This window comes from Nelumbo nucifera, chromosome 7 (genome assembly GCF_055504915.1).
Source record: "Nelumbo nucifera cultivar China Antique chromosome 7, China Antique-T2T, whole genome shotgun sequence".
In the NCBI taxonomy this organism is placed as follows: domain Eukaryota; kingdom Viridiplantae; phylum Streptophyta; class Magnoliopsida; order Proteales; family Nelumbonaceae; genus Nelumbo; species Nelumbo nucifera.
This window is the reverse complement of record NC_142655.1, coordinates 28,848,021-28,860,594: the sequence shown is the minus strand read 5'-3', so window position 1 is coordinate 28,860,594 and position 12,574 is coordinate 28,848,021. Positions and strand designations below refer to the sequence as shown.

The 12,574-nt window shown below is 42.1% G+C and overlaps 1 protein-coding gene across 2 annotated transcripts in view; it reads left to right on the top strand.

The window, feature by feature from the left end:
• Window positions 1-11,422, top strand: part of LOC104593348 (FRIGIDA-like protein 3) — a 44,942-nt gene extending 33,520 nt beyond the window's left edge. For both annotated transcript variants that reach the window (XM_010253106.3, XM_010253107.3), the window contains one exon: window positions 10,817-11,422. In XM_010253106.3, the coding sequence (XP_010251408.1) occupies window positions 10,817-11,227 (411 nt within the window). In that variant the 3' untranslated portion in view covers window positions 11,228-11,422. The remainder of the gene's footprint in view (window positions 1-10,816) is intronic.
• Window positions 11,423-12,574: the final 1,152 nt, after the last annotated feature.

Genomic DNA, 12,574 nt, shown 5'->3' with positions numbered 1-12,574 from the left:
CTTAGAAGGGTTTACTTTCAAAACCCATATTAACAGCTAACTCTTCCATTGCATCCTTTTTAATGTTCTCTGTGCTTCCTATATCTACCTCTTCTTCTGACTCCATCTCCTTATTAATTATTCTTCCACTATAATCCTTTACACCACCCACTTCTCCTCCCCCCCTTTTTTTTATCAGCAGCAGAAAAGAAATTATTATTAATTCAGGAAAAATTTACAATAATATGAGTAGCCTCGGCTATCCCAAACTCTTAGGGCAATAGAAGAACCATATTCTTACAGTTACAGATGAGCCCAAAAGCAATTCCCTCTATTAACCCCTTGCTTAGCAAAATAATCAGCTATTTGCTGAGCAAAATAATCAGCTAAGCTATTTGCTGATCTAGGTACCCATTGCACATTCACCTGCATATCTTTTGAAAATCTTTTAAATTTCCTAATCCTACTTCTGAAATACCATGGAGTTTTATCGTTATCTTTCATCCAGCTAATGATCTCCTTTGAATCTCCTTCAACCAACAACTTCCTGATCCCTATCTCCCATGCCTTTTGGACCCCAAATACTGCCTTTAGTTCTGCACCCGTTGAGTCCCCTTGTCCTATATGCCCAGAATACAAGAACACCAATTTTCCTTCACCCCTCCCATTACAGCTCCGCCCGGATTACCAAGACAGCTCTCGTCAAAATTCAACTTGAAAAAATCATCCATTGGTGGTTCCCAGATTACCATTTGTTTCTTCTTAGCTGAAAAAATCATCAAATGTGAAATCAAGAAACAAGTTTGCTGTCTTCACCCAATGTGTCACCTTTACCATTATAATTTCAACCAGAGACCGTTTACTCCTTTTTTCTCCTAAAAATTTCTCTTGTTTCTTTCTTCCCACAATGTCCAGATCAGTGCAGCTCTTGTGCACTTCCAAAGCAATCTTCCCCTCTTCCTTGGCCAGCTGAAAGTCGAGGGATCAAACAATTTATCCAAGCTGAAAGGAGTGTTCCACCTGCAACCAAACAAGGAAAAAAACCAATCCCAAATACAACAAGCAAAAGGACAGGAAATGAGTAAGTGATGAGAAAATTCACCATTTGATTCACACAGGACACACCAGTTTGGAGATAGGAACCAACCAGGTCTCCTCTGTAAAAAGTCATGAGCATTGATTGCACCATGGTAAACCTCCTAATAGAAAGAACTCACCCTAGGGGGGATTGGATGACACCACACTTAACAGGGAAAGATATAGGAAGTAAAGGAGAGGAAGCCATCATTTTAAAGGAGGCACAAGTGAAATTTCTAGAGGAATTACCCATCCATAATCGGCTGTCCACTCTGCTATTATTGATAAAAACACCATCCAATAACAGAAGCAATTGCAACACCAGGTCCACCTCTGAACCCCTCACATTCCTATGGAAACCCAAATTCCAACCAGATCCAGACTGAGAAGGGGAATGAACCAGGAACTCAGATATGGCCCAATCCTCGAAAGATCAAACAGCAAACAGTGAAGGAAAAGACTCCATTAAAGGAGTTTTTCCTAACCATAGATCCTCCCAAAATCTGATTTTGTTTCCCTATTTGGTATCATATCTAGTATGAGGCAAAAAGTGTGGAAGAATTTTGTGGATAGCCTTCCAAGGAGAGGCACTAGAAACCCTGTTAGATATTCCAGCATCCCAACTGTTCTCTAAAAGCCCATGAATGCTCACTACCGCTTTATGCCAAAGTTTGTCTGTCTCCCTTGGAAATCTCCAAAGCCATCTCCCTAATAGATTCTAGTTCTTTTCCTTCGGTCTTTCCAAACCCCAACCCACCACACTCTTTCCTTCTACATACCACCTCCCATCTAATTAAGTGATCTTTCTTTTCCTCCCCAGGTTCCCATAGAAAGTTCCTCATTATTTTCTCAGTTTTTTTTTTCACAATGGTTTGAGGCATGTAGAAGACTGAGAGGTAATAAATTGGAAGATTAGCCTAGTTCTTTTCCTTCGGTCTTTCCAAACCCAACCCACCACACTCTTTCCTTCTACATACCACCTCCCATCTAATTAAGTGATCTTTCTTTTCCTCCCCAGGTTCCCATAGAAAGTCCCTCATTATTTTCTCAATTTTTTTTTGCACAATGGTTTGAGGCATGTAGAAGACTGAGAGGTAATAAATTGGAAGATTAGCCAAAGTGGATTTAATAAGAGTTATTCTACCTCCCAAGGAGATATAGTTTCTTTTCCAACCCGCTAATTTCCTTTCAAATTTCTCCACAATTGGGTCCCAAAAAGACAACACTCTAGGATTATCTCAATGGCCATCCACTTGAAGTACACCCTAACTCCCTAGCCCAATCATTGATCTCAGAATGATTGAAATTGCTTCCAGCAACCTCACTCTTGCTAAGATTTACCTTTAAATTTGTCACTCTCTCAAAGAGATTCACCAACAATCTCAAATTCCTGCATCGTGTTCTCCCCCCTTTTCACAAAAAATTATGAGGTCATATGCAAATTGTAGATGGGTCACCCTTACCCTATCTCTTCCTATCCTCCATCCCTTTATTAGACCTTTCTCATCCACTTTCAAGATCAATCTACTAAACACTTCCGCAATGAGAGTAAATAGGAAGGGGGAAAGTGGGTCCCCTTGCCTCACTCCCCTTAGGGCACTAAAAAAGTCTTCTACTCTCCCATTCACCAACATTGAAAAGTGGCAAGTCTCCAGGCATCCCTTTATCCATCTGCACTATTTTGCACCAAATCCCCATTTAACCATAATTTCAATCAGGAACTCCCAATCCACATAATCATAAGCCTTCTCTAAGTCCAATTTGCACACAATTCCTTTCCTGCCCGACTTTTTAAGGTCCTCAACACATTCATTGGCAATAAGGATTTGATCACTAATTTTCCTATCCTGAATGAACGTCCCTTGGAAATAAGAAATAATTGAAGGAAGAACCATTTTCAGTTGCAAAGAACTTCTCTCCCTATTTTCCTACTCTCCCTTCTTTCCTCCCCCAGCTCTCTCTTTCTAAAAGAATCCACCTTCCCTTATCTACCTCCTTGTTCTCTTCACCTTTTCACTGCACACTCCATTTTTGTGTACCCTTCCCCAATATAGCCAATCTGAACATTTTGAAGGGAAGCACTAGTGCATCCTTCTGTAACAAACTCCATCCTTCCTCCCCAACCAATATTTTAGTGCAAGTAGTCTAGTTCAAATGCAAATCCACTGTCTGGATACCCTGATCTTGCTGCTGATTTGTTAATGCTTCTCGCCCTCTCCTCTTCTTTGATTTTTGTGTACCCCCTACTTTCTTGGTTTGAACTCTCATCACCTTCACTTGACCTGATTTGCACCTCTGTAGTTTTAACTAGAGTTTCAATGTTCACCTGTTCACCTTCCACCTTTTCCAACTTCTGGGCTTCACTGCTCTCTTCTACCTCCTCTGTCTTTCCCACAGTTGATCCAGTTGCTGTCACTGCCATCGTCCTTGCCAACATCTTTACTCCTTGAATATCTTGGGTTGGGTTGATCCTAGCTAGGGGTTTGGAATTTTACCTACTGTAGCAAATTGGAAGTTAAAGCCTTAGACCTGTTAACCATCGATGGGGATGATGATAGACAGAGCTTATCGTTCCCCATTGACTTGACGAAATTGCTCTGGCGTGTGATTTTTAAGTACACCTCCCGAATTTCTATTAAATTCAAAAGATTTTGAAATCTTTTCATTAACAGAGTAATGGGATGCTTCGTCTCCTTTTGCTGCCTTTACAGCTCCCTCATTTAACACTCCAATTAGTTCCATCTTGCTCCCCTCTCCTCTTGCCACGTAGCCTCCATCCTTCAATGTCAGCTTCTTTTTCAACCTTAAGCCTAGCCCTCCAGAGAGTTGCTTTATTAGCTTTCAAGGTTACCCACAGTCTATCCATCGTCCTTTAGCGAACAGATCCAGAGCTCATGGGATCAACTCTAGTTTATCTCCCAGAATCTTCATTCTCACAGCAAGAAGATCAGTGGTATTAACAGCTTCTAACACCCCTCCACAAATTACTGCGATTTGGAAGCTTCCTCATTCAAGGTCCTATTCTCTGCCCTAACAAACCATTTTCTCTGTGCTAAATCCTCCAAAGCCTCTACAGTCTTAATCCATCCTTGTTTTCCCCTTCTCTCTGGAAAACAACCAATCTTTCTTCTTTCTTTCCTAAAAGTTCCAATCAGCGTAATAAAAATGTTTCTGTTATTACCTTTCACTATGGTAGAGACTTTTCCTTCCTTTCTAATTTCACTCTCCCAACCTGGTGTGATAGCAGTCATAATCACCCAATTGATAAATCCCTTGAACCAATCTATAGCTTCTTTGACCAAGATCACTATCGATTTCTTTGTCCTCTCTAACTTTCAGTGCTCAACCGTCATTTGTTTCCTTGAACAAGAAGTTTTTCTTTTCTACCATCATCTCCTTTCTCTATTTTGTCGCTGGTTTGAAGCTCTCAGTCCTTGAGTTCCTAGCTGTCATTTTGTTACTAGGTTGGTTCAACCTATTGACACCAACCATCTGCATCAGTTGACCTAACAAAAAGCATATTGTTCACATTACTAAAATATTTTCGCGGCTGAATCTTGCATTGGTTGGGGCAGGTCATGTAAAAGAGAAAAAGGAGGATAAGAATGTTGGCGTCAGAGAACCCTTCTGGGGTAAAGCCACTGATCATTAGTTTGGATGCTAGATAGTGAATTCGGCTCAAGAGAAGAAGAGTGGGGAAGGGAGCAAGGTTGATGGGAGAGATTGATAGGTCTTTAGAAGAAAAAAAGTAGAAAAGAGGGGAAGGAAGGAATGTGGGAAGGTGCAGGAAGAAAGGTATAGGAGTGGAAAAGTGTGGGAAATCATTGAAAGAGTGTTTAAGGAAGTGGAAGGGAAGCTGATCTGGAGGAGGGAAGGGGAGGAAGGAAGAGAGGAGGGGTTAGTGGAGAGGAGGGAAAGGAATGAGGGTAGAGATGGAGAGGATTACGGGGAGAGAGCAAGGAAGGAGGGAGGTAACATGAAAGGGAGGAAGGATGGAGAGGAAAGAACAGAGGTGGGACCAGAGGAGAGGAAGGAAGGGTAGGTGGACAAAGATGGAGGGGATTCTGTAGGAAGGGTAGGGGTGGAGGACTCGGTGAGAGAAGACACGATAGCAGAATTTGTAGGGAAGTTGGGTTGTAGGCTGGAAGATTTAAATGAGTTGAAAGAAAGTTTACAGAAGAGGAAGAAGCAGATCATAACAAAGAAGAGGAGATTGAGTGAAGTAGAGAGATTGAAGAGAGATGTAGAAGGAGACAAGAAGCTCGGGGTAAAAGGAGATAGAAGGAAAGGGGGAAAGTAGTGGGTAGGTGGCAAGGGGTTTTAAAAAAGAAGCGGAATGAAGATTCTTAGTTTGAATGTGAGGGGAATTGGGAGTGCAAAGAAGAGAGCAACAATAAAGGAGGTAATAAGATGGTATGACCCAAACATTGTGCTGTTGCAAGAGTCTAAGAGAATGGAGTTTAATGACAAGTGGGCAAGGAGTGTATGGAAAGCCAGGGGGATTAGCTGGGTGGCGGCTCCATCGTGGGGTGCTTCCGGGGGGATTGTAACAATGTGGAAGAGGGATGTGGTTGAAGGTCTGGAGGAGTTGATCGGAAAGTACTCGGTTTCCATGAAGTTTAAGCAGCAAGAGGATGATTATGTGTGGGTGCTCACAAATGTTTATGGACTGAATGACTATAGAGAGAGAAAGGAGCTGTGGGAGGAATTGGCTGATGTTAGAGGGTTGTGGGATGGGCCTTGGTGCATGGGTGGGGATTTCAATGTGATCAGATTCTCGGAGGAGTCCAATAAGGTTAACTAGAGGGTGACAAAAAGCATGAGGAAGTTTAACAGTTTTGTGGATGCCTTTGAGCTTAAAGAGATTCCCCTAGCACATAAGGCATTTACATGGTCAAATCTCCAATCTTGACCCATTTGCTCTAAGCTGGATAGATTCTTGTTCTCTTTGGATTGGGAAGAACATTGGGGAACCTTGGCTTCTAAAGCTCTCCCAAGGGTGACCTCGGATACTGGCCCATAGTGTTATGTAAGGAGGAAAGAAGGTGTAGAGGTCTTACCCCCTTTAGATTTGAAAATGTGGTTACTTCATCCAGGGATTCCTAACAAAGCGAGGGAATGGTGGCGCGAGTGTAACCACCAACTTTCCTAACAAAGTGAGGGAGTGGTGGCACGAGTGTAACCCGTTGGTGGAGTGGGAGGGGATGAGATTCCATAAGAAACTACAATTCTTGAAAGCAAGAATCAAGGAGTGGAATTTGATGGAGTTCGGGAGGATAGAAGAAAGAAAGGGAGACCTGATGGATAAGATTGAAAGCCTTGACTCTAAAGAGGAAAGGGGAGAATTTGGAGAGGAAGACAAGGACCTCAGGAGAGACTTGAGAAGACAGTTAAAGGACTACCTGCACAAGGAGGAAATTAGCTAGAGGCAAAAATCTCGGTGTAAATGGTTGCAAGAGGGAGACAGAAACACTAGGTATTTCCACTCTCTAGCAGATGGCAGGAGAAGGAAGAACTCTATTTCCAAATTGGTAGTAGATGGAGTTGAGTTGGTACAACAAGAGGAGATTGCCAGGGCCTGTGTGGAGCACTTCAAATCTATTCTAAGAAGGCCTGTGAGTAGAAGGGTGTGGGTAGAAGGTTTGGATTGGCCAGATGTAGGGGTGGAGAACAAGAGAAGGTTGGAAAGAAGCTTTAATCTAGAAGAGATCAAGGAGGTTGTGTTTTCTATGGATAGAACAAAAGCTCCAGGGCCGGATGGGTTCACAATGGCTTTTTATCAGGATTGTTGGGATATCTTGAAAGATGATCTCTTGCGGGTGTTTGAGGAGTTTTTCAGGAGAGGAATTGTTAATCCGGGTGTGAACTCTACATTTATAGCCTTAATTCCAAAAAAGAAAGATGCATCCCACCTGAAGGATTTTAGGCCAATTAGCTTGGTTAATAGCTTGTATAAGATCATTGCAAAAGTGTTGTCTTTGAGGCTGAAGAAGGTACTGCCAGATATCATTGCACACTATCAAGGAGCTTTTGTGAGTGGAAAAATTACAAATCAGATTTTAATTGCTAATGAGAGTGTGGAGAACTTTAAGAGGGATAAGAAGAAGGGAGTGGTTTGTAAGCTGGACTTGGAAAAGGCTTATGACTTGGTGGACTGGGATTTTTTGAGTAAAGTTTTAACTACATTCGGGTTTGGGGCTAGATGGTGTAAGTGGATCATGGGTTGTGTCCGGAATTGTCATTATTCAGTGCTAGTGAATGTGACAGTGGTAGATTTCTTTCCAGCCAGTAGGGGTATAAGACAAGGAGACCCCCCGTTCTCCTTTCTTGTTCATTGTAATTGCGGAGGTTTTGGGGAAATTGATTCACAAAGCAGATTCTAGGGGGCTCATTAGAGGCTGGAGAGTTGGGAGGATGGAAACCCCCCTCACTCACTTACAGTTTGCTGATGACACGATTATGTTTTGTGAAGGCGGTAATGTGAGGTTTATCAGGAACTTAAAGTCGGTGATACAACTGTTTGAGCAAATGTCCAATTTGAAAGTTAACTTTGGGAAAAGCTATGTAGTGGGGGTGAATTTGGAGGAGGGAGAGATCAGGGAGAGTGTTGAAGTGCTGGGGTGTGAAGTTTCGGGGTGGCCTTTGAACTACTTAGGGTTGCCATTAGGTGATAATCCCAAGAGAGAGTTTTTGGAATCCGGTGATGGAAAGGTTTGAAAAAAGACTGGTATCCTGGAAAAAGAACTACCTCTCTCTTGGTGGGAGAATTACACTAATTAAAGCCACGCTTGCTAACTTACCCATCTTTTTCATGTCGGTGTTTAAAATCCCAGTGAAGATACCTAACAGTTTAGAGAAGCTAATGAGAGATTTCCTGTGGGAGCCGGGAGAGGAGAAGAGGGATCATAGAGTTAGTTGGGAGATAGTGTGTAGGAGTAAGTCGTGTGGTGGTTTGTGGCTTGGGAGTATTAGAAGGAATTTGACTCTGTTGGGGAAGTGGTTGTGGAGGTTTCCTATGGAGAAGGAGAAGCTATGGGCTAGAATAGTGGCAAGTATACATGGGCTGGAGCACAATGGATGGGACGCTAGAATCAGAGCTAGGACCACAAGCAATTCTCCTTGGAAAGCCATTCATGACCTGCTACCAGTTTTCTTCCCTAATATCAAGTATGACTTGAATTCCGGTAACTCCATAAAATTTTGGGAACAAACTTGGGTGGGGAGCGCCCCTCTAAAGGATCAGTTTCCGTCTTTGTATGCTCTTTCTGATTTGAAAAATGAGTCGATCTCGTCTTTCACCACCCTGTCCTCTTCCACTTTTGGGATTGGGTGGAACTTGGGTCTAAGAAGGGATTTGAGGGACTCAGACTTCAACAGTATTTCGAGCCTTATTGCACTTCTTGATAACGTTGTCTTAGACCCCACTAGGGCGGATTCTAGAATTTGGACACCTACCCTCAATGGCATTTTCTCTTGTGCTTCGTTCTTCAAAGTCTTAAGTCAGTCCACCAGTCCTACCCTTCCCCCTTTCCCTGTTGGTGAGGTTTGGTGTAGAGCTATACCCCCTAGGGTTGGTAGTTTTTGTTGGGAAGCCTATCTGGAAAGAATCAACACTGGTGATCTACTCCAAAAGAAGAGACCCAATACTTGCTTGTCACCTCAGTGGTGTGTTCTATGTAAAGCAGATGGGGAGACTGGTTTTCACCTACTGGTGTCTTGCCACTTCGCGAGGTTAATTTGGGATTGGGCTTTCTCCTTATTTGGATGCAGCTGGAATCCCCCATCAGACTTGCAGGGCCTTTTCTCCCCTTCCTTTTTCAGGTAGCGGATAAAAAGGGGAAGGACAATGTGGAGAGGACTAAGGGCTGCAGTAAGTTGGACACTGTGGGAAGAAAGAAACTCTAGGATATTCTCAGAAACTCAGAGAGGAGCGGCAGATCTGAGGGCTATCATACATATTAGGGTGGTACAGTGGCTGAAATCTTTGGAACTATTCACAGATTACACTATGGATGACATGTTGAGGAAGTGGGGTGAAATTGCAAATTGCATGCAGACCAAGTCAGTAATGAGTGTGGCTTGGACCCCCCCACCTAGTGGATTCTTGAAATTAAACTTTGATGGGTGTAGTAGGGGAAACCCGGGACAATCGGGGATCGGGGGTGTTTTTAGGGATGAAAATGGGGTCATCTCTGCTATGTTCTCAGGCCCAATTGGAGTGGGTGACTCCCTTAGAGCTGAGATCTTTGCAGTTATGGAAGGAGTCCGGAAAGCTAAGGAATTGAACATCAAGAAACTCATAATTGAAGGGGATTCAGAGGTGGTGATAGGGTGGCTGACTAAAGATCAAAATGATTTATGGAAGTACAATAATGAGAGGAGGAAATTCAAGTGGCTGGTGCGGGAGCTGGAAGTTAAGACATGTTGGATTAAAAGATCAGCTAATTCCCTAGCTGACGATTTAGCTAAACAAGGGGCAGAAAGGGATTCTTTGTTTTGGGCTAAGCTGTAAAGTTAGTGTCTTTTTCTTTTTTCCTTTCTTGAAGCTCTTTGTGACTCTTGGAAGATAAGTGTGTTTGTCTTCCACTTGTAAATTTTCTACTGATGAATTAATGAAAGTGTTATTGATAAAAAAAAAAGTGGAAAAGCGAGGATGTCTGGTTCTTGAGAAAATTGTTGAGAAAAACGTTCAAGTTGGCAAAAGTCTTGGTTTGTTCTTTTTGGGTGGTGAGCCTTTTGCTAGAAGAGCAATTGAAGAGTTCGAGAGGAGGGAAGAGAGTTGAAGGTTTCAGTTGGGGAATGGGGAGAAGCCTGGATCAAGGCTGATGTTGGCCAGGAGGAGATGTTCAAGGGGGAGGATTAGAGGTGGCTCTCATTGGTGTTTCTCTGTCTGGTTTTGTTGCTGGTTGGTGGTGGTTTTTGGATTTGGGGGTCAGGGGTTGGTTGTGTTTGTTGTTTTGGGTGGTTGCGGGAGGGCTCTGTTGTTGTTTTGTTTTGGAGTCTTGTTTATTTTGGTGGTTGTAAGCTGTATCTCAGGTGTTTTTCTTTCTTTCTCAGGTGATAGCTTATCACCTTTCATTCTTGTATTCTCTTTTTTCTTTTTAATGAGTTGTTCTTTATTATCAAAAAAATTCCTCTGCATCGTGCATTGGTCATGGCAGGTCAGTGGGGCCAATATTTGTTCATGTCTAAGCCATGAACAATACAAATCTTCACATCAAGAACTAAAATGTGGGAATGCTAATATATGAATAATTTTTAGGTGAAAATAATTGATGTCATTGGAAAGGAATTACAATTCCAGCTGGCTTTGATTGTACTGATTAAATTCTCTGAATTGGTAACTCTCTGGACAAATTAAGGTGTGAAAGATGATTTAGTCTGCCATTATGTTTAGGGTTCGACTATGATACCAGAAGGATATGATATCTGAAAAACTTCTGACCAATCAACTGGAATTGTAAATGTGGTAGCCAATCAGGTGTTATTTATCAAAATTCATGGGTGGGTTTTGATTGGTCAAAACTCTTCCCATTACCATGTCTTTCCCACATCATAGATTTTTCCTTTATGTTTATCATATTATATATGTAATTGCCTTCTGTTGCATATCTATTCATATATTCTTTCTTTTCTTGCTCATGATTGATTACGAATATGGGATCAAGATGATGATGATGATATTGGTTTTTTGATCAGCATGATGAATTACACTTAACTAACTCATCTGGCATTTTCTTACATAATTACTTTGTCTCAGAATGAGGTGAATGAGCGAGAACTCAGTGCCCTTAAGGCAGTGATCAAATGCATTGAAGACCACAAGCTTGAGGAGCAGTATCCAGTGGACCCCCTCCATAAAAGGGTGGCCCAACTTGAGAAGGCAAAGGCTGACAAGAAGAGAGTGGCCGAAACTGCAAAACCCCAATCCAAGAGGCCCCGTGCTAATGGTGGGGGATATGGGCCCCGGGTCACTAACTTCCCTGATAAGAGCTTCTATACTAGAGCACCTGATAGGTATCCACCGTACATGTATGACAGGCCATACGTCTACCCTGGACACACTGACAACCACGGTTCTTCACTTCTGGCTTCTGCCTATAGCCTCTCTCCTAGCCATGGCAACTACTTTGGAAATGGGTATCAGTACCAAGCTCCATATCTTCATTAGTTCAGATGGTAAGAGCTGATCCTCTCTTTTTAACTGGTAGTCTTTTAACCTTTGGGAGATCTTTGGGTGTTGCTATGTATTAAAAATCTATCTAAAGAAAATGATAAACAAAAGTCTCTGTTTATTGTATCCTGACTTCTTTCAAGTCATTCCTAACATATGCACTTTGCTTGATATTTTATACTTTCGTCTTAATCTTCTGTACATCAATAAGTTTCATTTCCTTTGTTGTTTCTCGTCTTTGATCAAGCAAAAATTGTTAACTTAACGGATGGTTTGGTGGGTTCATCTGTATCTATTCTGTCAGATTGCTAACCAGAAGAAGCAAGCACTAGCTTGGGCCTCGCAGAATCCAAAGAGAAGATTAAAATTCGTTTAAGAATTAAGAAAAACAGGCCATTCTTTGTTTGTGGTTTTGTGGACCGGGGGGGGGGGGGCGATATACTACAGCGTACACTACATAGCAACTGCTCGGTGGATAGGATTAAGAAGAGCCAATGAGTCTAGTGTCGTCAAATCACAAAGGAAAAAGAATTTTGAAAGCCCAAAACGTCCATATTTAACATGGGTCCAAACACCTCTTACTGTAGTGAACTGAACCGAACTGTATCTATGTAAAATTGGGATAAATTCTAAAAAACTTGTAACCTAAAAATCGATACAAGTGTAACCAATTATATCTTTCCGGCAGAACGGGTTTCCTTCGGAATTTGCAGAAAAGGTAGTAATGTCCTTTTTCAGAAATTTCCTCGGGTGAATTTCTCTAGTCTGCAGAATGCCCATCTTGAGTCAACATTTATCCAAGGTTCAAAGTAAAGTAATCTCTGGATACTGGCAAGCGAACTTGCTGGGAAATGGCCCCCTAAAGACAAATTGATGGTGTCTCAATTGGGAAGTTATTTTGTAGCGGAGACTTGGGATCAAATCTCATCGCCACCAGGGTTGGGGGAGGGGTACGAGTAAGGGGGCAGGCTACACCAAGGTTCAGAGTATCGACATATATCGGCTCGTATCAGTCGATACGTATCGTTCCGACACCCTACTGATATGCCCCTACAGTGGGTGTATTGGTGGTTTGACCGGTTCAAGGTGTGAAGACCTAAACCGGCTCCTCTGAACCAGTTGGCAAAAAAAGTAAAAAAAAAAACCCACCAAAATGAGCATCGATTCGCCTGATATTTTGAACCTTGGGCTACACCCGTTGTGTAGCTTATATATATATTTGAGGATAACTTATTAAAGATATCGAAAAGGGAAAAGCCCCTCTAAAGATATCAAAAAAACTTGTACGAATAATAATATTCAAATTCAAGAAAAAAAGAGATGGAACATGGTGCATAATCCATA